This window comes from Battus philenor, unplaced genomic scaffold, assembly GCF_028537555.1.
Source record: "Battus philenor isolate CCGP_79_NKW_IND1 unplaced genomic scaffold, ilBatPhil1.0.hap1 SCAF_4, whole genome shotgun sequence".
Classification (NCBI taxonomy): Eukaryota; Metazoa; Arthropoda; class Insecta; order Lepidoptera; family Papilionidae; genus Battus; species Battus philenor.
The window spans coordinates 12796288-12818140 of NW_027181704.1; the positions used below are offsets into that span (position 1 = coordinate 12796288).

General features: G+C 34.2%; 3 protein-coding genes across 3 annotated transcripts in view; 1 reads left to right on the plus strand and 2 right to left on the minus strand.

Annotated features, from left to right (window-relative positions):
* Window positions 1-867: 867 nt before the first annotated feature.
* Window positions 868-7247, minus strand: LOC137928995 (uncharacterized). The gene is made up of 10 exons (XM_068772005.1): window positions 7125-7247; window positions 5913-5975; window positions 5673-5834; window positions 5126-5257; window positions 4217-4293; window positions 4043-4132; window positions 3128-3283; window positions 2532-2659; window positions 1857-1963; window positions 868-1038 (listed from the first exon to the last, which is right to left on the minus strand). Exons 1-10 carry the CDS (start codon window positions 7245-7247, stop codon window positions 868-870), a joined length of 1209 nt encoding a protein of 402 aa, XP_068628106.1.
* A 1440-nt stretch (window positions 7248-8687) lies between these two features.
* LOC137928996 (CD63 antigen-like) lies at window positions 8688-14733 on the plus strand. Its single transcript, XM_068772007.1, has 6 exons — window positions 8688-8735; window positions 9290-9484; window positions 10381-10557; window positions 12744-12836; window positions 13418-13537; window positions 14566-14733. Exons 1-6 carry the CDS (start codon window positions 8688-8690, stop codon window positions 14731-14733), a joined length of 801 nt encoding a protein of 266 aa, XP_068628108.1.
* Window positions 14734-15225: 492 nt separating this feature from the next.
* LOC137928734 (protein kinase C-binding protein NELL2-like) overlaps window positions 15226-21853 on the minus strand; it is a 69994-nt gene continuing 63366 nt past the window's right edge. The window contains exons 14-18 of the mRNA XM_068771686.1: window positions 21425-21570; window positions 21019-21165; window positions 20120-20254; window positions 18027-18076; window positions 15226-16152 (exon numbers count right to left, since the gene is read on the minus strand). Of these exons, the coding sequence (XP_068627787.1) occupies window positions 16056-16152; window positions 18027-18076; window positions 20120-20254; window positions 21019-21165; window positions 21425-21570 (575 nt within the window). The 3' untranslated portion in view covers window positions 15226-16055. The remainder of the gene's footprint in view (window positions 16153-18026; window positions 18077-20119; window positions 20255-21018; window positions 21166-21424; window positions 21571-21853) is intronic.

Here is a 21853-nt window from a genome sequence, read left to right on the forward strand (position 1 = left end):
GTAATATTATTTTATTTCTCACTGTTCAACTTTTATTTTATTCATTTATAAAATGAAATTACATTAATAAAAATATATTCGATTTCTAAATGCTTATCCATATCCAATCCATATAAGTTAGTCTATTATTGTTGTTTGTACTTTTTTTTGTATTTCTTTGTATTTTCGTCACAAACAAATGCTGCAGTAGGTTTGATGGTTTTGTATGGTGGCAGAACACTAAAGTTGTTTAGGTTATACAAGGCTTATACTGTCATTAATCACGATAACTCGTCCAGGAGCCTTTACTAGAGTGGCTGGGCGTAAAAGTCAAAGAGGGGGATTTCGGCTGTGGCTGCCACCAGAAAACTTAGTATTCCTATTTAAAATGTGCCGAGAGTATCGAATCTCTCAATAATTATCGAGATCAGATTGGTTGAATAAGAATTTTATTTTTTTAAAAACAATGTGAATCAGACTAGGTGAATCACTTTAGCACATCAAATGTAGTTGTTTTAGTAAATATATCTTATAAATAGTACAGATTACGATTGTCTTTTTATTAAATATACAGGGTGATTGGTTTTAGGAATAAAAGGTTTAGAGCTATTTTAAGACTTATAACCAAAAGAATCATCCTGCATAAGTAAGTCAATAACTACATTTAAAGGTAGGATCTAATAGACAAAATTTTCAATGAAAATACTTTTTAATAAAATAACATAAATAATTCTTAACCATTCCTTTTACGCTTTTATTTAGAAGAATTAATAATAAAGCTTTATTTTAATTATAAGCAACGAAGTAGTAAAATAAAGACAATCGATCGATAAGTTTTTTTTATTAAAATTTTGTAATCTCGCCAATAGTTACAAAAGGGATATATGTTTAATTCTTTCGCCTGGGTGGAAACTTGATGGTGTTTGGGTTCCCCTCGCGGTATTGACCATTCCGTTTGAACCAGCCGCAGGTGCGGATGATGCAGTCGGAGCTGGTGGTGCCTAGCGGCAGACCCAATGCGCTGATCCGTTCCAAGGTCTGCGTGGGTCCAGCTATTATCTGCGACATTTCAACATACCTTTAGCAGCGGTGAACGGGTTTATAAACATAGTTATTATCTGATAGATATTGATCAGTATTGATATTTGCCTTTTTTATTATGATGTTTAGTATATTTTTAGACTATGTTATGTACACTCTACATGTTATGCTATTTGCGATTTAGTGACAATAGTGTCGTCGTTGTCGTCGTTGAGCCCATAGACGCCCATTACAATAAATGGCATAGGCACATCGCCACGTTTGGCAGGCAGGTTGACGATCGGAGGTTGACGCTGCTGCGCATCCTCAGAAGAAAACTTAAAACTTATTGGTATGCAGTTTTAATCCTATATAATTAATGGATAAGTTTGAATTATATATGAATGTATCCCGGTAATTAAACCTGTGACTTACGCTCGCAGGTCTTAGTTCTTTACTGCTGGGGTACCTCCGCTCGCTACTACGATTACAGTGCATATAATAACTATATTATAATCTTATATTTATAACAATCTTAAAAATAAGTGAAAAAAGATATTTCGAAATGACTTGAATTATAAAAATCTACTTTGTTGTGAATTTAATCAAAGCAAAACAACAGCAAACTGTAAACATCGAGTATACAGAACACTTATTTTCTTATGCGAACCGAAAAGTTTCAAACTCATTAATATCATATTATTTGAATAATTTATAATTATCAAATATTTACGTAAATCTAATAGATTTAATATTAAAAGATTCTTTTATTTTATTGTTCGCGCAAACTTTGACAAAAAGGCGGTGATCCTCTATTGACTATTTTACATAGGCAACAATAATACACGTTATCTCACCCTGCCAAAAACTACGTGCTTATTATCAAACTGAGGCAAAGGCTTGAAAATGATATTGAACTGTCCGGGAACTTCATTGTCCGAAGTCACAACCATAGATAATACACCTGAAATATTTTAAACAAGTTATAAGCTCTAACGAAATTATTGATTTTATAAGTTTATTTATTAAATAATTATTTTATAATAATTAAATAATCCACAAGGTGAACAGGTAACTTCGTTAAGGTTGTCGTGAAACGCTGGAAGCCGATCGCGTCCAAACGTTCTTATTGGAAATCGGGAGAAGGGAGGCTTATTTCCAGCTGTAGGTGTCGTACGGTAGAAATAATTATGATGAATTAAATAATTACGAAAGGATTGATTAGATAAGTAATAAAGAATACAAGATTCTCCTGTGCATAATTTGGTCAAGTAAAAACCGCCATTTTGATACGGGCAAATGGTCAAATTTCATTATACCTTTGCGAACGCAATTTGTCCATTCAAATTATAATTTCACCTTTATGTTTCAATAGAAATTTATCTTCGAGTTATAGTAAAATGTGGGCAATCAAATAAAAAACTTTTCAAAGTATGTTTGATGCCGTAAGAATTAAGAGCAATCTATTTTTCTCAATTACAAAATGTTTCTTAAAAATATGTCACATAGGATTGTTGGTTCAAATATCTTACCTGGTACGGTATGTTTCAAGCGAAAACTCTCTGGAGTCATTGGTTCTGTTGCCGTTTCGGGGATGTAGAACCCAAAACCGTTATCTTTGGTTACATCTCCTCCTCTACAGTAAAGATCTGGTACAACTCTTAAATAAAAAATTGTAGTTGTAATCAAAAATCTCAAAATGAGAGATTTTGGAATATTATTATTGTCAAATACAATTGAATGAGTAAAACCGAGAAGTTTTTTTTTTTGCGATTTGGAGTGACATTTAAGCGTGTATTACTAAAGAAAATGTAATGGTAATTTAAAAGCTTATCTTTCGCTTTAAATCAAAACCGAGATAATTAAAAATAAAAATTTAACATATATTCGATATAAATATCTGAACCTTGTACAAGTTTTCTTCTTACAAACCCTTAAATAATTTGACAACAGGCGTCGTTGCCAAAAATCGGGGCAAAGGAAAGCAAACAAGTGAATCTTACAATATTAAGTATAATGTTATTTATTCAACTAGATGAGCTATTCGTAAGTAAATGCACATTCAAAATATAAATAAATGTATATATGCCAGTGCTATTAAATTATTTCTGTTAAAATTGATAATAACCTAAAAAATCTGCAGCCCATGTAGGCATGTCCTTGGGCGTCGCCTTTTATAAGGTTTAAAAAGAGTTGACAAGTTTTCGGCACCAGGTCAGTGAACAATTCTATAGTTACCTTCCCCATCTTTGAACCTCCTCGGACCCAAATTTCCATGGAAACTCTGAAATTACATTTTAGAATTAGAGACGACTAGTTATAATATAGCAACAATAGAATATGGAGGTTTCAAACAAGTTTACATCCTGTCTGTGGCCACAAGTATATTTTTTTCAAGATATGTTATGATGGGTGCAAAAATAAAAAATGTATTTACTTGCTAATACTTTGAAAAGGAAAAATAATGAATTCGGCACTTAATGTGTACACAAGTTTTTTGTTCTTTTTATAATAATAGAAATAGTTAATTAATGTGACATATTTCATAGTGCATACTATCAACCTGTACATACACTTGTACAGGTATAGATCTTTGTAATTGTATGTAGAGGGCTACAAGGGTAAAACGTTTTAAGGAGTGAATTTGAGCGCACTCTCGTTAGTAAAAAGCTTTAAAGATTTCACTCCCAATTTTAATCATCCATACTAAATGTGCACTATGAAATATGTCACATTACGTAATTGTTTCAATTGCACAGCGATAGACCAAGAATTTTAGGCAGTAAAAAGGTTAAAGTTGTAAGAAAGACCGACAATATTATTATATGTGTAAATACATTAAATAATAAGTTGTAATAAACCAAATCCTGAAAATAATTTTTCTTACTATATTATTATATCTGAAACCACTGACTTAAGTACATAAGTATAAAATTAATATATTCGCTCTTTTAAGTTTATGTCATTTGCAAGTTTCTGAAATATGCAATTGTTTGGTGCTCTAATTAATATTTAAACTTTAAAATAGAAGTTTCACACTCACTTAGTTCTATTAACATGTGGAGGCTTGTCAAAGGCCGGATCCCTAATACCTCTGTCAATTTTCTCCACCTTGAATAGTATAAATGGTAACCTGAAAAAGATAACATTAAATTAATTTTCAAGACCAAATAACTTTTTACTTGTTTTTATAACAAAATATATTTATTTAACATACGACGCTCCTAAAATAAGCTTATGCTTCGTGTCCTTCCAGGCCTCATCAAGTTCTTTTGTTAGTAATTGTTCAGACCTCTGCAACAAGATTTTTGTATTAATATAATACATGGTACGGAATGATTAGTTATAGGTGTAAAACCTTTAAAGGTGTGAATATCTATTTGTTACCAAAAAGCTTGCAACCTTTTACAACTATTTCCAATCACCTATAAATAAATAAAGTGATCACTTTGAAATATTTTACATTAATTTATTTTTATATTGGAATGAGGCAGGGCAATTACTTATGGGAGTATAAATTAGGTAGTAGTAGAGACAGGTAATATATAATGAATTTTAATATGTAGTAATCCGAATTTTAGAAACGTCTTTTTCTTATATTGTCATTATGTTTTTATAATTATAAAAACCATTAATAATTGAATAGAATGTACTATGCATTAATTGATAGCAGAAATGCCAATCATTCAGTTTTTGAAGCTTTTATTTATATAAAGCTTTTACTAAAAATCATCCCTGTATACAGGCAGTGTTTTACTTTAAAAATTTAGAAAGAAAATCTGGGATTTCCGTAATATTCCACAGGTTATATTTAAAAGGTATGTATAATGTCATTAAATGTCATCACATGGTCACACTTTAATGCAAAAGTAAAAGGAAGTGTAGTAAAAGAAAAGTGTCCACCCTAGACATTTGCATTGGTGAAATGAAAAACTAATGAGAAGTTTTAAAAAAATGGAGCGGGTAAATCGTGCGCAATGTTGATGTTGCTGCTAATATTTCCGTGTAAATTTATTAATTTATAATTTTATTTCGTAAAATACATTAACTGTGTTTAGAAATTTTCGGCCAACTCTACAATGATGATCTCGTATGGAATGAGACATTATTAAATCTGAATACAAACAGCGATTAGCAGACGTGAGTAAATGTAGAGATTTTCCAGGTGCATGGTGTCCAGCACGCGTTGTCGCTGCTGACAAAGAAGTTTGTTGTACGTATCTGTAGGCTTCGGACGAAGCCAGCAGTCGACGAAGCCCTGAAAAATTGAGGGTTTATCTTATTTTCTGAGTATTCTTCTCAAGTACTGTAATAAAGCATCTAAGTTTTTTTTTTAATAAAATTTAGTATAAATAATTGCACATTTAGGTTTTTCCTGTATACAAGATTGTATAATTTCTTCAAGTAGGTTACTCCTTGAGAAGTTCTATTTTGGACACACGGGGTCTATATCCTAAATATTTGCTAAAGTTGTTAAGTGCTAAATTTCTAAGTTCAGAAAAAAATATTTAAAAAAAAAAACGACAAGAGAGTTCAGAAAGAAACTTTAACAGCAAGACTTTTTGATGATGTTTTTGCTAAAGATGTACATTATTTTCATTCAAATATCTTTGCCATGATATATATCTTATTCCTAAAAAAAAAAAAAACAATTTTCAAGAGGTTAAACTCACCCCGGTCCTTTGTATAAGATTTATCTTTTTAATAAGTTCTTTATTTACTATCATATTCTCTTCCACCTGACGTGCATAGTAATCCAGTCGACGCGGCTTCAAGTAAAGTTCAGGGAAAAGCTCCGGGGAACTGTCGTCCACTTTATGTTTAGACATTTGCAACTAATACAAAAGCAAAAAATTATAAACTAGGTAACATGTAAAGAGAGTCTATTGTGAGCATTGAACACAAACTAATACCTCTTTTTGATGGTTACACCATTTATTGTAAAATTCTATGGACAGCAATGGAAATCTTGGAGGCTGAAATATGAAACATATATAAAGTAATCAAATTAAACTACTAAAGAAGTAACAATTCAGAGAATAAATAATTGTGATAGAGTCTATAAATGAAAATCTCCTTATATCATCTACATATAGAAAAATCTCTTATATTACAGCGCTTTAATCATTACAAACGTATCGTAATTCGTAGTGCGTAGATTTGTGCTCGTTAATAAAAATTATAAATCAAAGCTTATAATATCTTTGCACAGTATTAGTGTGGTGAAACGTATCATAGTATTAAATAAACATTTCATATGCAGCAATAGCCTATAGTTTGTTGCGTTTAAAATTATATAGTATATAATTCAACTGGCTACAGTGAATTTAACTTTCTAATTAGAAACGATTTGATTTGCTATGAAGCGTGACTAAGCCAACAGACAATTATGATTAAGGATCCATTTTTTCATATTATTATTCATTAAGGCTCTTGAATAAGTTGTAACAAGAATGCTAGAAGAGCGCAATTTTATAGGAACTAGAATCAGATTGAGTTTCTCTATAATGGATTCTTCAACTCGAAGCTACGAGGGTTCCAAACGCGTCCTGATCTCAGAAGAGATCATACCTTAAACAATATCCTTAATACAGTAGTGGAGTAATTAATTTTCAGGCTTTATTACCACTTAAAAAATTCTAGAGACTCGAGACTTTTTCCTTAGTTTAGTTTTTAATCGACTCCATAAATTCATCGCATGATAATTCAACACCGTACACATTTGCTTACAAAAGAGTTACTTATTTTATGAAGAGAAATGTATAAAAAGCTTATCTTCATTTTTTAGAGCTAACTTTAAATCGCTATTTTTCTCGAAACTTGATGAAAACTTAAAATGGTAGTAAATTCGGTTCGAATGAAAAAGAGCACACATGTATAAAGTACACAACATAACTACTGTACACATACCATGGAAGTAAAATTGTGAGGAAAGGGTTATTTTCTAGAACAGAACAACATGGTGGATCAAGAGATACAGTAGTATTAACGTCGTTCCCCTCCATTCCGTACCAATATTACATGGCTTATGGATACTTCTTGTAAATATTTTTCCTTTATGGTACTTACTTTTTACTGATAATATCGCAACTCAGAATCTACTAAAGAGGGTAAAATAAACTAACTAATTTGAAGACTCTTGGCTTTCGGATCCGTGGTGGCTTGGGCTTCTCGGGCTCTGGTGGCGGTGTCCGAAGAAGTGGGTTTTCCAGAAGGTCATCGCATGCACGCTCTCGTAACGGGTGCATGATTTAATTATATTATAGAACAACGATGCAAAGTGAAACAGTCTAAATTGAAGGTTTAGATCTGCAATTCCAAAAATATTTGCTGTCGGTACGTCCATCATTATTATTTCAGCTGTAAGACGTCAATAGCTGGACAGAGGCCAATCTTATACAGTTACAAAAGGACTAGCTGGAAGCGGCCTGCATCCAGATTCTTCCAACTACATTAACAATGTTAACACCTTTATCTAGGAACCAATAAGTTTTATTGCAAATTGTTACTACTATAAATAATGTGTTATATCAATACAAAATAAAATGAGTAACATACGAAAGGTGGATAAGTAGTCTTGAAGTATTTTAGCATGTATTGTAAATCTAGTGGTATAACTAACAATTTTCTTTTAAATAATGTAACATTAAAAATAATTATAAATACGTTATAAACTAAGGTTATTCTTTAACTTCTTTCATGCATGTCATGACGTAGTTGACGCTTAATGATTATTTTTAATTCTATAAATATAAAATATTTTTCTGATGATTTTGCGATAAAATTTACACACATGAAAAGCATATTTTTATATTTGCATCTTAAGAAAAAAAAAGGTATAAACAAAGCTCTCATTGTAAAAACTTTTCTAGTGTATTATGATTTTAGCTGTAGGCCTTCCTCTGCTAGATATAAGCCTCCCTCATAAATTTCCAATAGATTTAATTGGAAACACTTAGCATTCAGCATCTTCAGTTTCTACCAGTTAAAAATATCGAGTAAAAGGTTTCGTAATTGCTGATTTTAAAGCGACGTGATCCTTTATTTTATAAATTTTCGTGATAAAAAATCAATATCCTAAATATAATAATAAAAATGTTAATTATAATTATTATATTGATTACATTTACATTCGATTTATAACTAGATGCAACATTTAAAATGTCATCATCATCTTAAATCGTCCTGTACCTATACTGTATATAGGCTACATGTAGATAGACAATTCAATTATAGATGTGATATATTTAATTTGATACCGTTTATTGTACACCATAACATTAATAAATACATAGTTATCATAACTAAACAAATGTTGCAATCGTTGGTTTTATCGTTTAAAGCATTTTCTTATAAGATTAAAAATAATAAATAAAATATTCGTTAGGTCATATATATTCCCATTTAGTTTAAGAAAGGTGGAAAATTGGTTTACAGTTTGTGGATAGCAAGCACACACTTTAGTTGTACAGCAATAAAGAGGTCTCAATGTGTATATATTTAAGCAAAAAATAACTGACTTCTTTTCAACGTTTTATTTTAAATAGCTGTCAATTAATAGAGACGTAAATGACATGATTAAATTAATTTAGTTATAACAACGATAGAAAATATTAGAAAAGATAGAAAATTAATAATTTTTAATTATATAAAATATTTTTTTATAAAAATAACGAAAAGCCGTAACTATGAGAAGTAGCGGCTTGGTTTTATTTGCATGCGCCGGACTCTTGTTGGTGAGTTTTTGAGAACTTGACATCTCGTCTTCGTTTTGATTCCTTTATCAAAAATAAGAGAGATCAGAGATAATCAATGTATTGAATCAATCATGACTTTTTTGGTTATAAACGTAGACTCTAAAATGTTACTTATATTACATTAGTTATTAATTTTTTAATAGCCATACCCCATAATAACATTTATTTATTTAAAGGCTATAAACATGTATACGTACACAAATTCAATCTTATACACAGCTGCAATCTTTGGGGCAAATGGTTAATTGATTGTTTTATATTATTAAATTTACAAAGATTTATATTGATATTTTATGCATTGTTACAACTGTGCAATGATTAAAGAGGAACGTGTTCTGCTTTGTGCTAAGACATTATAAGTCTATGTAACTCCTATGTAGCTTTAGAATTTTACTAGCTACAATTATCTAGCTAGAAAACGATAATGCTGTGATATTATTTCTACAGGCTGAAAATCTGAACTGATCTTTTCAGCCTTCCTGCTTGAAAGAACTTACTGAGGCGGAAAATAATAACTTATTTGTTTTTGGCAGAGTGGTGGCGCTATATTAGGTGGATCAACGGCATTTACATTACTTCGCTTGTCATACTACTTCTGGACAACGGATCTGGGGGCAGAGTTGGGTGCAAGCATTTTGTTCATCGCTGGTGCCTTCCTCTGTCTGCCTGCATGCTGGCTCGCCACTTTAGTACCGTATCGTACTAAATCAGTATCGATTTTAGCTACGGTATATCTTTTCTAATATTTTATTCAGGAAATTTAACGCCGTACAGGTTAGAAATATGTTGCTTGAAAAAATGCCAAGGTTAAGGTATCCAATCTTGTTTTTATCAGTTGGTTATAACATGATATTTTAATATTTAATGTAACATTACCAGTTTAATTAAAAGTAGTTATGTTTTTGGGGTTTGGATACAACATATCTTTTCGTTATCGAATTAAAACGTGTTAATGGTAGCGTCTGCCATGTTGTTCTGCTATTAAATTGTAATGAAATATAATACATGTGAAGCTAATTTATTCGTTATATGTTAGGTCGAATATATTCTCACAGCGATTTTTGCGTATGCGCTCATTGACCAAAGATGTCTTACCATATTTTCCTTCCTTTTCACGAAGTCTACAAAAAATATCCAGAAACTAACAGGAAAGATGTTATATATCAAAAACTGTACAACTGTTTATTTCTATGTTGTTAGGGATGTGGGAAGCCATAGATTATAAAAAAAATCTGAAAAACAGTCGCATTCTTAATGCTGAAGTAATTATGACGATGGACTGTGTCTAAAATTTAGCTCTTCGTCATAAGTTCAGTGTTTGTTGTGAGTAATTGTAACAAAATATTTGATATTCCAAATGCTGATCAATACAAAAGATTCGTCTTTTACCAAGGTAAGAAAACTTCATTAAGAGCACATTATTGCACTTTATTGCACGACTACAGCTACATAGCGGAAGTAGCTATATATTAGTCGTTTTCTTACTTAGGATGTACTTCCGCAAAGTAACGCCTGAATCTATTAGATATTTTACCAAGGTACATAGCGTATGGTTGTTGTTAACCCTGGGTTGATACAGTTAAATAGAAATGAAGCCGCTTTTAAGTGATGTTAATTGTTATAGTTAATGCTGCTCGTAACCACATCGATAATGTTGTTGTCGACTGGTATGTCAGCAATCACCGGACTGTCAAAGGCTATCCGTGACCCCGCTGCGCTGAACGCCAGCATGCTGCGTGCTATGAGTCATGACGCGTTTGACCCTGCGGTCAGAACTGCTTTCTCCGCTATGCAGATTGAGGTGCAAATTTTATTCATTTACGTTTAAGGTTATTATTAATAGCTGGTTACTAGTAATAGGTATAAAAGCTTGGATAGCGTTAGTGTATAGCCTACTTGTTTTCAATGTGTGGTATACGCGACGATCTTCAAGCAAAAAAATAGTGTTTGGATTTGTTTTATTTACTCAAAACACTTTTTATACATTTTATGTACGACGGCGAACTTAATGCCGAAGGCGTTCTTTACCATTTAACCGTTTTTTTTGGCCTCTGCTATTGGGAACCTCTCCTTCCACCCCCTATTTAATTGGGGGAATAGGGTTTTGTATTTCTTAATAATTTTTCCACTTGAATTTTTATTTTCGTTCTCGTCTTCCATAGTGCACAATGTCTTTTTTCCTCCTCCTATCATTCTACAATTCAATCTTCCTTTCTCAATCATTCCATTCCTTTCGTACATCCTCAAACACTTCAGTTATCCATTTCTAGTATGGTATCACAGTTTTAATTGGTTTAATTATTTTCTCGTGTACATCAATTTTATCACGTATTTTTTTTTTTTTAACATCAATTCATTTTTATAACTTTACAATGTTTTATCCACCTATGTTTTGTTCATGTCTACTGCGTATTGTGCAACTCTCCTAAAGAATTTGAGGACGCTCTCTCTTTCATCCTTTTCTATTATAATGGAGGCAAGTGTTGCCTCCTCTATCTTTTTGCCTAGCCGGCATTCGGTCTCATATCGGAGCCTTCCAAATGTGGGACATTCTTCTACCAGGTGGATCGCGGTCTGGTCCACATCCAGTTCACAGAAGCACGAAGGGTCCTCCCTGAGCTTAAACCTATTAAGGTACTCAGAGAACCCCCCGTGCCCACCATTTAACCGTTAGGCGATTCAGCGATAAATTAATTAATCTAGGTGAAACAAATTAATATCTTAAAAGACAAAAACAAATTAAAAAGCAAAAGCAAAACAGATTTAATCATGCAAGGTATTATTTACCTTAACATACCCTATTTACAATTTGTTGGGTAATTCTGTGTATATGTTTTAGACAAAGACTTTAGATCAGTGATTCCCAAAGTGGTCTATATCGACCCTTAGGGGTCTATGACAACCTGCTAGGGGTCTACGTCAGCGAAAAAAAATTTGGGGGTCCATGAAATGAAAATTGGGGTCCACACACTGGACATCATTAGCCGAGGAGATTTAAGATTAACCCTTACAAAATTGACGCCAAATGGTGATAATTCATTATTAAGGCATCAGGTACATCCTTCTCACTAAAAATATTGACTTATCGCTTTTGTTATTTTATTTAATGTTTATTTAATGTTACGTATATTTTACATAACAGATACAAAATTTTATTTTGAGTAGTTTTAATTTAAATTCAATTAATAAACTTATAAATTAACATGTGTTTATACTTTAAGTTTTTAACACTAAACTTCACTACAGTTAGAAATTTACAGGAAATCAATATCAGGTAAGAAGGGGGTCTACCCAACACGGAAAAACATGGCAAGGGGTCAACGACACAAAAAGTTTGGGGAACTCTGCTTTAGAACAACTGATGCATAAGTTCTTTTCCACAAATCATTAAAACTAATATGAACTTTTAATATTTTTTAATTATGTTCTTATTAATGTTTTTATTTATGATATGTTATCACTATAATCCATCCATTCCTTTACTTAGGTTTGTATATTTTGAGATTGTTGTTTGATTTTTTAAAATAATTTATTATTTTTTGAATTGTTGTGTTGCTATTTTGTAATTACATAGTTTTTAGTCACGGCAGTGTTTTGATGTGCAACTTCGTATGTTGACTGACCAAATATTTACCAAATATTTATTTATATGTTATCTCTTATTCCTTTGCTTAAGCTGAGACTTGATCATGAGATGCTTGATCGTAGGTCGGTTCCCATGAAACAATCTTATATGTAATTCACACACACACACACACACACTACAGGTTTCCAGAAGACGGGCAGTAGTATCCTCTGCGTACCATAATACCACATAGCCATCGCTTACCCGCCTGCCAATATGAGCGATTATGGTATATCCCCTCATAGACATCTTTGGGAGAGGCGTATGCCTTGCAGCGAGGTTCTATATGCTGAAACAACCACGGAGTCAACGAATAAATAAATTAATAAAATCTATAATTTCAATATAATCTTTGTATTCAGCTGAAGTGTTGCGGCGTACACTCTTATACGGATTGGTATCAGTATCGCGGGGTTTTACCGCCGTCCTGTTGCGGGCGACTCCTAAATGGAAAGGTATGTCGGCTCAAATGTATTATAGTTTTCATTCAGATACTGATATTGTACTATCCCATTTTCAAATCTAAAATAAGAAAATTGTTACTAAATAAATCTCATTGTAGCTTTCAGATCTTTTTTGTCGATCAAAAGATGTGGAACCTTGTTTGTTGACTCATTTGCATGGTTGATATTATACATCAGAATTTTAAATGGCCCGTTAAATTTGCTTTGGACAGTCTCATGTATTGACAATTTTTTGCTTTATTAAAAGTTTATGAATCCTTTATGGGTCTAATTGTAAGCAATATAATAACTAAGGTCCACATTTCTTAGACTTACCTTTTAGTTTTAACTGTGAAATTGAAAGTAGAATATTTATTATAGCATTCAAAAGTTTTTAGTTGATTGAAATGTGTGGAACTTGGTTTGTTGGCACATTTACACACATGGTTTAATGTCATTTTTAAAGAACAACTGTTGAGTTTTTGGCTCTTAGTTGAACAGCATTCAAGGACTGTGGTAGCTTTATTACTTATAATGTTAAAATAATTGACGATGAACGAAGATTTTGAATTTGAATTGGATTTATATTCTAGAATGGGGAGCAGTGCATCAGTCCGCTTCACTCTGTCGGCTGCTTGCGTCCGGCGCTAACTGAACTCAGGCTGTACATCAACTCCGTATGCTTGCTTGCTTCGGCCATTATCGTCGTAATGGTATATCCTCATTTTTATAATTGAATATATTACAGGTATTTTATAAAGTTATGGTCTTCATTAATGCCATAGAAAGTGCCCACTGCTGGACATAAGGTCATGTTTATACGGTCAATATTGGCATAGATAATTTTCATTTCACAATTTACCTTACAAGTAAGTAGAAAGTTTAAAATGCGCTATGACAATTGAATATTGGCTGGCTCACATGAGTGACCTCAACAAGCTACGGTTATTCTGGTGATTTCTCTCCGAGATCAAGTCAGGGATTAGGAGATTCCTAGATGAAACAAAGTAACCAACATAGCCTAGCAAAATGACAAGTAGGATGTGGCAGAGGACAGGTCTCATATGGCGCGGAATGGAGAATCGCTGGGGCATTTAGGTACCAGAGAGAGTGGTCAAAATACAGTGAAGGGGAGAGATAGCCTTGTTAACGTCGGAAGGCGCTGCAAGCCGCTTCAAACCGTTCCTATCGAAATTCTATGGAAGGGGCCTATGTTCAGCAGTGCTCATCTTATGGCTGAAATAATGAGGATGATGTAAATCAACATATTAGAATGTAATCTATGCAAGTGAAGTTATTGGATTCTTATATTCCGTTATACGAAAGGACCTGCGTCATTATTTTTTACATAACTGTTTTCTCTACCATGCTGCTTAATGAAATTCAGAAGCTTTTTTATATTTAGTGAAGAAATTATTCTTTTGTGATGTGAAAGAGAATATGTATTAAATAGTAAAGCGAGTAACCTTTTTTGATATATTTTCGATCTGTTTAATTCAAAGGTTTCCAAAGTTGTCCAGTTGGGAGACTCGATGGGGGTGGGGGATCTACATGACAAAATCGGCAAATAACATTTTTATAAGCTCAGCGACCTTTACTTGTAAAAACTTGCATAATTTATATTCAGTAGCTGCAGAGCGTGCACCGAAATCCACAAAATTTTGAAAGTAGGACCTATAAAAAAAAAGCCTGGTAACTTCGGATTGTAATAATTTTAATATAGACTTTGAAATCCTTATAGACGTCAACACTTTTCACGGCCGCCTATACCCTGGTGTCGGGTGCAATGGAGCGCAAGGATTCTCGTGCTCTTAAAATAGCTCAGCCTCTTCGTATCGCCTGTCTCCACCCAACTCTACCACCTCTCTCTAACCAGCAACCAATCAATAATATTACACCCCAAATTTGACTTTTCTTGCCAATTCCATTTTGATAATATAACTACACTAAAACCGGGTGCACCGACTGTTATAATAACATAATTATTGTAAAGTTGGTAATATGAATATTTCAGAAAGTTTATAATATACATGTCCAATGTGCTTTATGGACAATTCAAAAGTATTTCTGTAATTATTTTATATGTAATATTTTGTTTGTTGTGCCTCGTGCGAATTTGTGTAAACTAACTTTGTATTCCTTCTCAACTTCCTTTTAAAAAGTTTCGAATCGTTCCAAGGTTTTTAATTCTCCTGTATAATGTAATGCGAAGATTGGTGGAGAATTCTCTTAGTGTGTCCAAATAAAAAAAAATATAGCAATGTTTTAGGATTTTGGAAAGGTTAATTATATTGTTTTTTAAAATAAATAATCATTTAATACAACCAAAAATATTTTTTATTTTTTTAATGCTAAAAACTTGTAACAAACGCAAATTTGTTCAAAATGAAATATTTTCCGTTTTACAAATTATCACTCTTCACCCACACTTTTATTTATGTGAAGCCTTACTATTTTGTGACTCGATACAAATAAACATGGTACATCACCTTTGGTATTTTTGGGTAACAAGACAATGAACACTGTAGTTTGGAAACTTGAACTTTATCAACACATTTTCGTTCTAAATGTAGTTACTTTGAATTTTAATAAATCTTTTACAATACAAATCAATTTTAAACTAAATACTCTGCGGGATATATACAAGAGTTTGTAAGCTTTATTACGATGTATAAAACTCATACTACTATAAATTAGGGAAGCTTATCTGCAACCATTTTGGTCCTAAGGTAATATATCCAGGCATCATGGTTACCATTTTAATAGTATTTTTGAACACAATACAACATGCAAAAGCATCGAACGGCTTTATGATGTTACGAAATCATATCCATTATATATTTGGTACCTATTTTTGGTTAATTTTAAATTATTTATAAAAATGAACTCTAACCGAAGACGAACAAAAAGAACTATGATATATGAAAAATTTGGTTTTTGGCGCGGCGCGTCCGCAGCGGCACTATGCGCATTCACAACAATAGCTAAGGTACAAGTCTAGGATATAATTACAAGCGGTCGCCCTCGTTTGGAAGTCGTGGATACAGGCTGCGAGGAACGCGCCGGCGCCGCGATAGTCCTAACTACGCAGTAACACTAGGAATATTGCTATAACGAGGATAAGTGTCGCGCGGCGCGGGCCCCGCCGGCGCTCGCCCGGCCGCGCCCGCCATTCATTAACATTAGGTCTATCTAGAATAAACAGGTGCGACGCGTCGCCTCAGGGCGGCTCTAGCGCCGCGCGCCGCGGTGCTTGCGGTGCGCTCGCGGCGCGCGGCCCCACCACAGCGCCGCCAGCGCCAGCGCCGCCGCCACGCCGCGCCGCGCTCTGCCACACCAACGCGCGCTCTCACTCGCACGCGCCCTCACACGCGCACACCTCACGCCCCCTCGCCCCCTCGCCCCCCCAACCCCACGCCTCCCGATGTGCACACTCCCGGCAGGACGCAGACGGCTCCCGGGGAGTCCCGGCTCGGGCCGCTACATGCTACTATTTCATGGCATTGGGAGACCGCTGAGTTCTTAGATTGCTTCGGCGGACGCTCCTTAGTGACTAGGCTTGGGTCGTCATTCGTTGTGCTACACTCAACTCTTTTTTACACGATTTTAAATGACACCAATAAGAAAGAAAGAAAAAGACACGTTTTAAGAACTTTTATTCTAGTACGAATCCCTCAAGATATAAACTTGAAATCGTGAAATAATAAGCAACTTATAAACAAAAAACCAACAGAGGCCGACGTTAAAAACGACGTAAATTTTTCTATCACATCTACTGATAGCATTTTAATCCAGTTCATGATAAACGTACATGCTTGTAATGTAGGCTTGAATAATTTCATAACAGACTTTTTATATTCATGATTTTTATGTACTGATTTATTTGCTTTTAAATATTTTTTGTTCCATATTTTCTTATGTAATATGGATTTCACGATTACATCCTTTGCATGGGTTTTTGAGTGAAATTTTAGATTTTTCATCAAACACGATTTTTTACTGTTATTTAACATGTTCACAAATTTTTCATATGTCAACTGTATTTTTATATAAGATTTTTTTGCACGCATTTTTGCGAAAGATGTTACCTCTGTCGTATAAAAAAGAGTTGTGCGTATCTAACAACTACTACACGTAATTATAACAACTAAATTTCTCAAATTCATCAAGTAACCAATGAATTAATCAAATCTAATTAAACAAAACAACGATTAGGTAAACGTTACAATGAATTAAAAAGTCTAAATAGTTTAATATTGCTAAGAGGCGTACAGTTAGTCGTGTGCACATTTTACTACTAACAAATATTAGGTAAGGAGCGGGAGGAAGGCATGAAGTAGTCGTGTAATGAGGGCCGGCGCTCGCGTCAATACTTTACAATATTGAAGCGAGCGCATCCAAAGTTAATTTGAACGAAATCTTGCGTTTCAAGCAAAGCTTCGAGACTTACATTTCTACAATATATAAGCACCGTTAACGAATGCGCTGACACTCTCATGTGACCGCTAGATAAGTTCAAATTACCTTTACAAATAAAAACTGATTAACATACGTTACACACGTGTCAGAACTTAGCTCCGTGAACTCTAGGAGTGAAACATCAGCTCGGCCCTACCTCGTAACGAGTACTAATTGAATAATTACGATATTGACTATTTATTTTATCACAAGCAGTTTCTATAAATATTTGCTAAATTACAATTAGTACATTGGTAAATACTTTTTAAAATTGACGCATCTCAATCGTTTATTGGTCACTGCAATACTATACAGTAGAGATTCGTGTAGCTATTACAACTAATGTTAATTCTAATGAAATAAAATGGATTCGGAAAATTAAAATGGAACTATGAATTTGATGCATGGAAGACTGTATGTAGGAATCATATATACCAACATGCTCGGAGCGTTGTTTCGGAAACGTTTAGTTCAGATGTAAATCGGCAGACACACTTACCATGCCTGATCATGACAATGAAATAATAAAACATGCAACATAAAGTGACGTCTTGAATGAAATTAATTTGTCTTCGATTTAACGATAAGTAAATCTCAATTACTCAATTAGAGTTAGTTTTCTTGTAAATTATTTATTTTTCATAATAAAATGATAAGAGTGAAATTAAATCGAAGACGTGAGCACAGAAATAAATTGTTAATTTAGCAAATGTATGAATGAATAAGAAGAGTGGGAATGGTTACCGATGCACACAACACGCGGGATTGCTCACCAAAGTAGCACACTGCCCGCCCTGGAACAAGCGGAAACAGCCTTTCACTTCCACACACCGACCTCGCGAAGCGACATCGCTGCAGCCTTCGGTTAGTCACGCACTCACTCATGTGGACGACTAGGTAAATTTTAAATTGTGTGAAGCTTCCACTATTTCATTTTTTAGGTGCCAAAAATATTACACAAGAAATAATTGCAAAATTACACTAAAAATACAGTACAAAACAATATATATCTTAAGCTTAATGCAACACGGCGTTGTGGAAATCTTTAATTACTGAATTTATATAAATAATTTATTCAAAAATCAAATGTTTCATCAGATCATTGCTGCGAGCTTGCATATTACCAACCAATAAAAAAAAATTATATGCACTCTACAAATAGATCTCCGTACGTTTTAAACGTATTAGATATATTACGGCTTGCATCACGATTATTAATTATGTTACACTGTATTCGCTAAACGGAGTTAATACAATAAGATAAACAATTTATTGGTTAATTATTAACTGAAATTAAAGTATATAAACAAAACTAACATTCAACTGTCTGTTTAATTCCAAAAAAAATATTTAAAAAATCAATTATTTCTTGGGTAGCTATTATAAAATTTGTCATGTGTAAACACATCTTTAGATTTTTCACAACTATGAAATTGTTGACACCAAATCGATATTCAATGGTGCGGTTAGAACTTGGGTAAAGTGCAGTTAAAAACCCCTAACTGCATAATTTTTATTATTATGCGATTTTGTTTTAATTTATTTTTTAGATTTTGACACGTAATTTTAAGATAAAATGAACCTTTAGATAATATTTAAAATTTACCTAGTCATAATAAACAGCACAAAAGCAACGCATTTTGAAAAGAAAAAGGGAGATAGAGAGCGTTATTAGTTTCACGTTCAATGCTGGTCTTCTTTGTTCCTACTGTCTTCATTCTTGCTGTAACAGTTGCAAAGTTTGCTAACACCGCTGAAAGCGACAAGACAAAGAACGTTGCTCTGGTCCATCACCGAAAAAAGCTTAATTTAATCATGTTTAAAAAGTTGGTATATACGAGTATGTCATTTTCACTTAATACTTTTACCATATATTTAATGAAACGTAAATAGTTAAAACGGACGACATTAATGTTAGAATAGATTTGTCATAGAGGCAGCTAATGATGTGAGTATATAAAATGAAGTTATAGAGTTAAATATATAGCATTGTATTAAATATTAAATACGTACAAATAAAACTTAAGGTATTAATTCATGTAGGGAAATAAATGATCATGTATGTGATGTGTACAAAAACAAAAGCTAAGGTATTTTATTACAAAAATAAAAGAATACTGGTATAAATATCGGACGGAACATTCCAGAAGTTTTACTGATTTTCTAATTATTAAATAACATTGTTCTTACCCCTGTTATTTGTAATTTAAATTTGTAATAACTATTAAGTTATATATGTCGGTGTGATCGCGAAGTAAAATTACGTAATTATTGACGGTTGATTATTGTACGGTAGACACTGGCGCGTTCCGTAGATTGTGATTGAAGTGTTTGCTGAAAGTACCACATCGACCAATTTTTGGATCGCATTTTCACTGCTACCCAAGTGGCATTTGCTGATTGCACCGGCAGAAGGCCGCAAAGGGCGCCTTTTTTAAGGTAGCGAAGCTCGAGTGCCCGCGAAGGAGCCTCGGCTCGGACATATATACTTCTATTTCATGGGATTAGAAACTTCATAAACCTCTTCTTCTTGGAATATAAGACAGAAGGTAGCACAATTGTATGTTAAAATATTGTTATTAATAATAAATATCTAATAATATTTCGTTGTAGTATTGGTTTCTAACATTTATTGCAACTTTTAATTGTTCTGTATGTATAATTGTGTGTGTCATTGTAGCGTGTCATAAATATTTATCTTATCTGTTCTGAGTTGCTTTGGGGTCGTGGACAAGTGCGAAAGTTTTCCCTTGGTCCTGGTGTGTAGAAACGTGGAAGGAACAGCGTCGGTGCCCCCCACGTAGCACAGAGAGCGTGCGGTGGTGGTGCGCGGGTACCTGGCAGGCGGGGCAGTGCGGCGCGCAGGCGGCCAGCTGCAGGCCGTGCGGCGCGCGCCACGCGCCGTCCGCGTCCGAGCAGCAGCCGCCGCCCGCCGCCTCGCACTCCGGCTCCCAGCAGTCCACCTCACCCAACTGTACGCACGCCAAACACGTCAACATAACTATGCATATAAAATATGCTAACCAACACTACGCTCATAAAATTCAATTTCTTGAAATGTGGTATAAAAGAATGGAATGAAAGATCATGTGAAAAATGGAAGCAGAGAACGGAAATTTAAAAAAAAAAAACTAAGTGAAAAAAATAAATTGCCCAAAAAAGACCCTGTCCCACCACGAGACGAGAGTCCCACTACGAGAGGCCCCCAATAGCGGGGGTCATAAAAAAAATTCAATTTCTTAATAATTTTGTTCAAGTAGACATTTATTTGCACTTTTATCGTCGATTATTTTAACATTTTAAGCAGTAAACTAGCCCAGCCTAGTAAGCCCAGAAATTCAACAGTTGTTTTTTTTAAAAACACAATTGTACAGTTTTTTATGTGTACATATTAACCATATAAATGAGTCAACCACCCAAATTCCACGCATTTTCGATTAAACTTGTATGGATTTATTTATTAATATACTATAAATTTTAGATTTTGAACTAATAAAAGGAAGGGCTAAGATATTTTGTAGAACTTTGTTATATTTACGTACTCTGTCTCGGACGACATAGTCAATGTCACGAGAAGTCGCAAGATTCGGGTGGCGCGGGACAGGTCATTGAGGCTGTTTAGGTGAGGCCTATGCCGTGCAGTGAGCGTCTATAGGCTGTCATGATAATGACACCCATAGAGTGCGGCCCAGGCGAAGTGGACGGGGAGCAATAATACAAGTGTAGTTGTACTGACAAGGCACTCGCAGATTTGACACTGGTAGAGCCAGCGCTCGCCGCTGCGGAAGGTGACGTGGTGCATCTCCTGATGGCGGCAGCGGAAGCGCGCCTCGCAGTGCGGGCAGCACGCCGCCGGCGCCAGGGGCAGCGAGCTGCTCTGTGTCTTCAAAAGCACATCAAATTATTTATTTTTATTCTCAGTGAAAACCTTTATAAAAGTGATTACCTTATAAAATTAAATATTTCGACGAATTTTCGCGACGGTTAAATATTAAATATATTTTCCAAAAATTAAAAAAAAAATCTTTAATTTCACATTATTAATAACCATTATAAATATATTACAAGCAATTTACTCTTTGTGATAAATGAATACAAAATAATACATTATAAATAAATATAATAAAATGTGTAGGTGTTACCGTAAGTGTAGTGTTGCCGTGCACGTCGCAGGCGCAGGGCGCGCGCTCGCAGGCGGCCACGCCGGCGTTGCACGAGCACGCGTGGCAGCCGCCGCCTTCGGCCCAGCGCGCGCCGTCGGCAACCACGCGCCCTTGCCACAGGCAGCCTGCGCATGCCACCATTACCACAACTCCGCTCACACTATCACTTATAAACTTCTCTCAACACATACTTCTCTCTTAAAGTATTTTATCATCACCACCTTTTTGGCCATAGAACATTTAATGATAGACAATGGCCTCTTCTTTAGATTTCTAACAGGACCAGTAGAAAGCGGACTGCATTCAGCGTGTTTTGACGAACTTAATAAGATCGATGCTGAGCTTGCCGGTCTATGATCTCCAGTTCAGAACCTTAAGGAACTAGCGCGGAGTATCTATCTATCTACT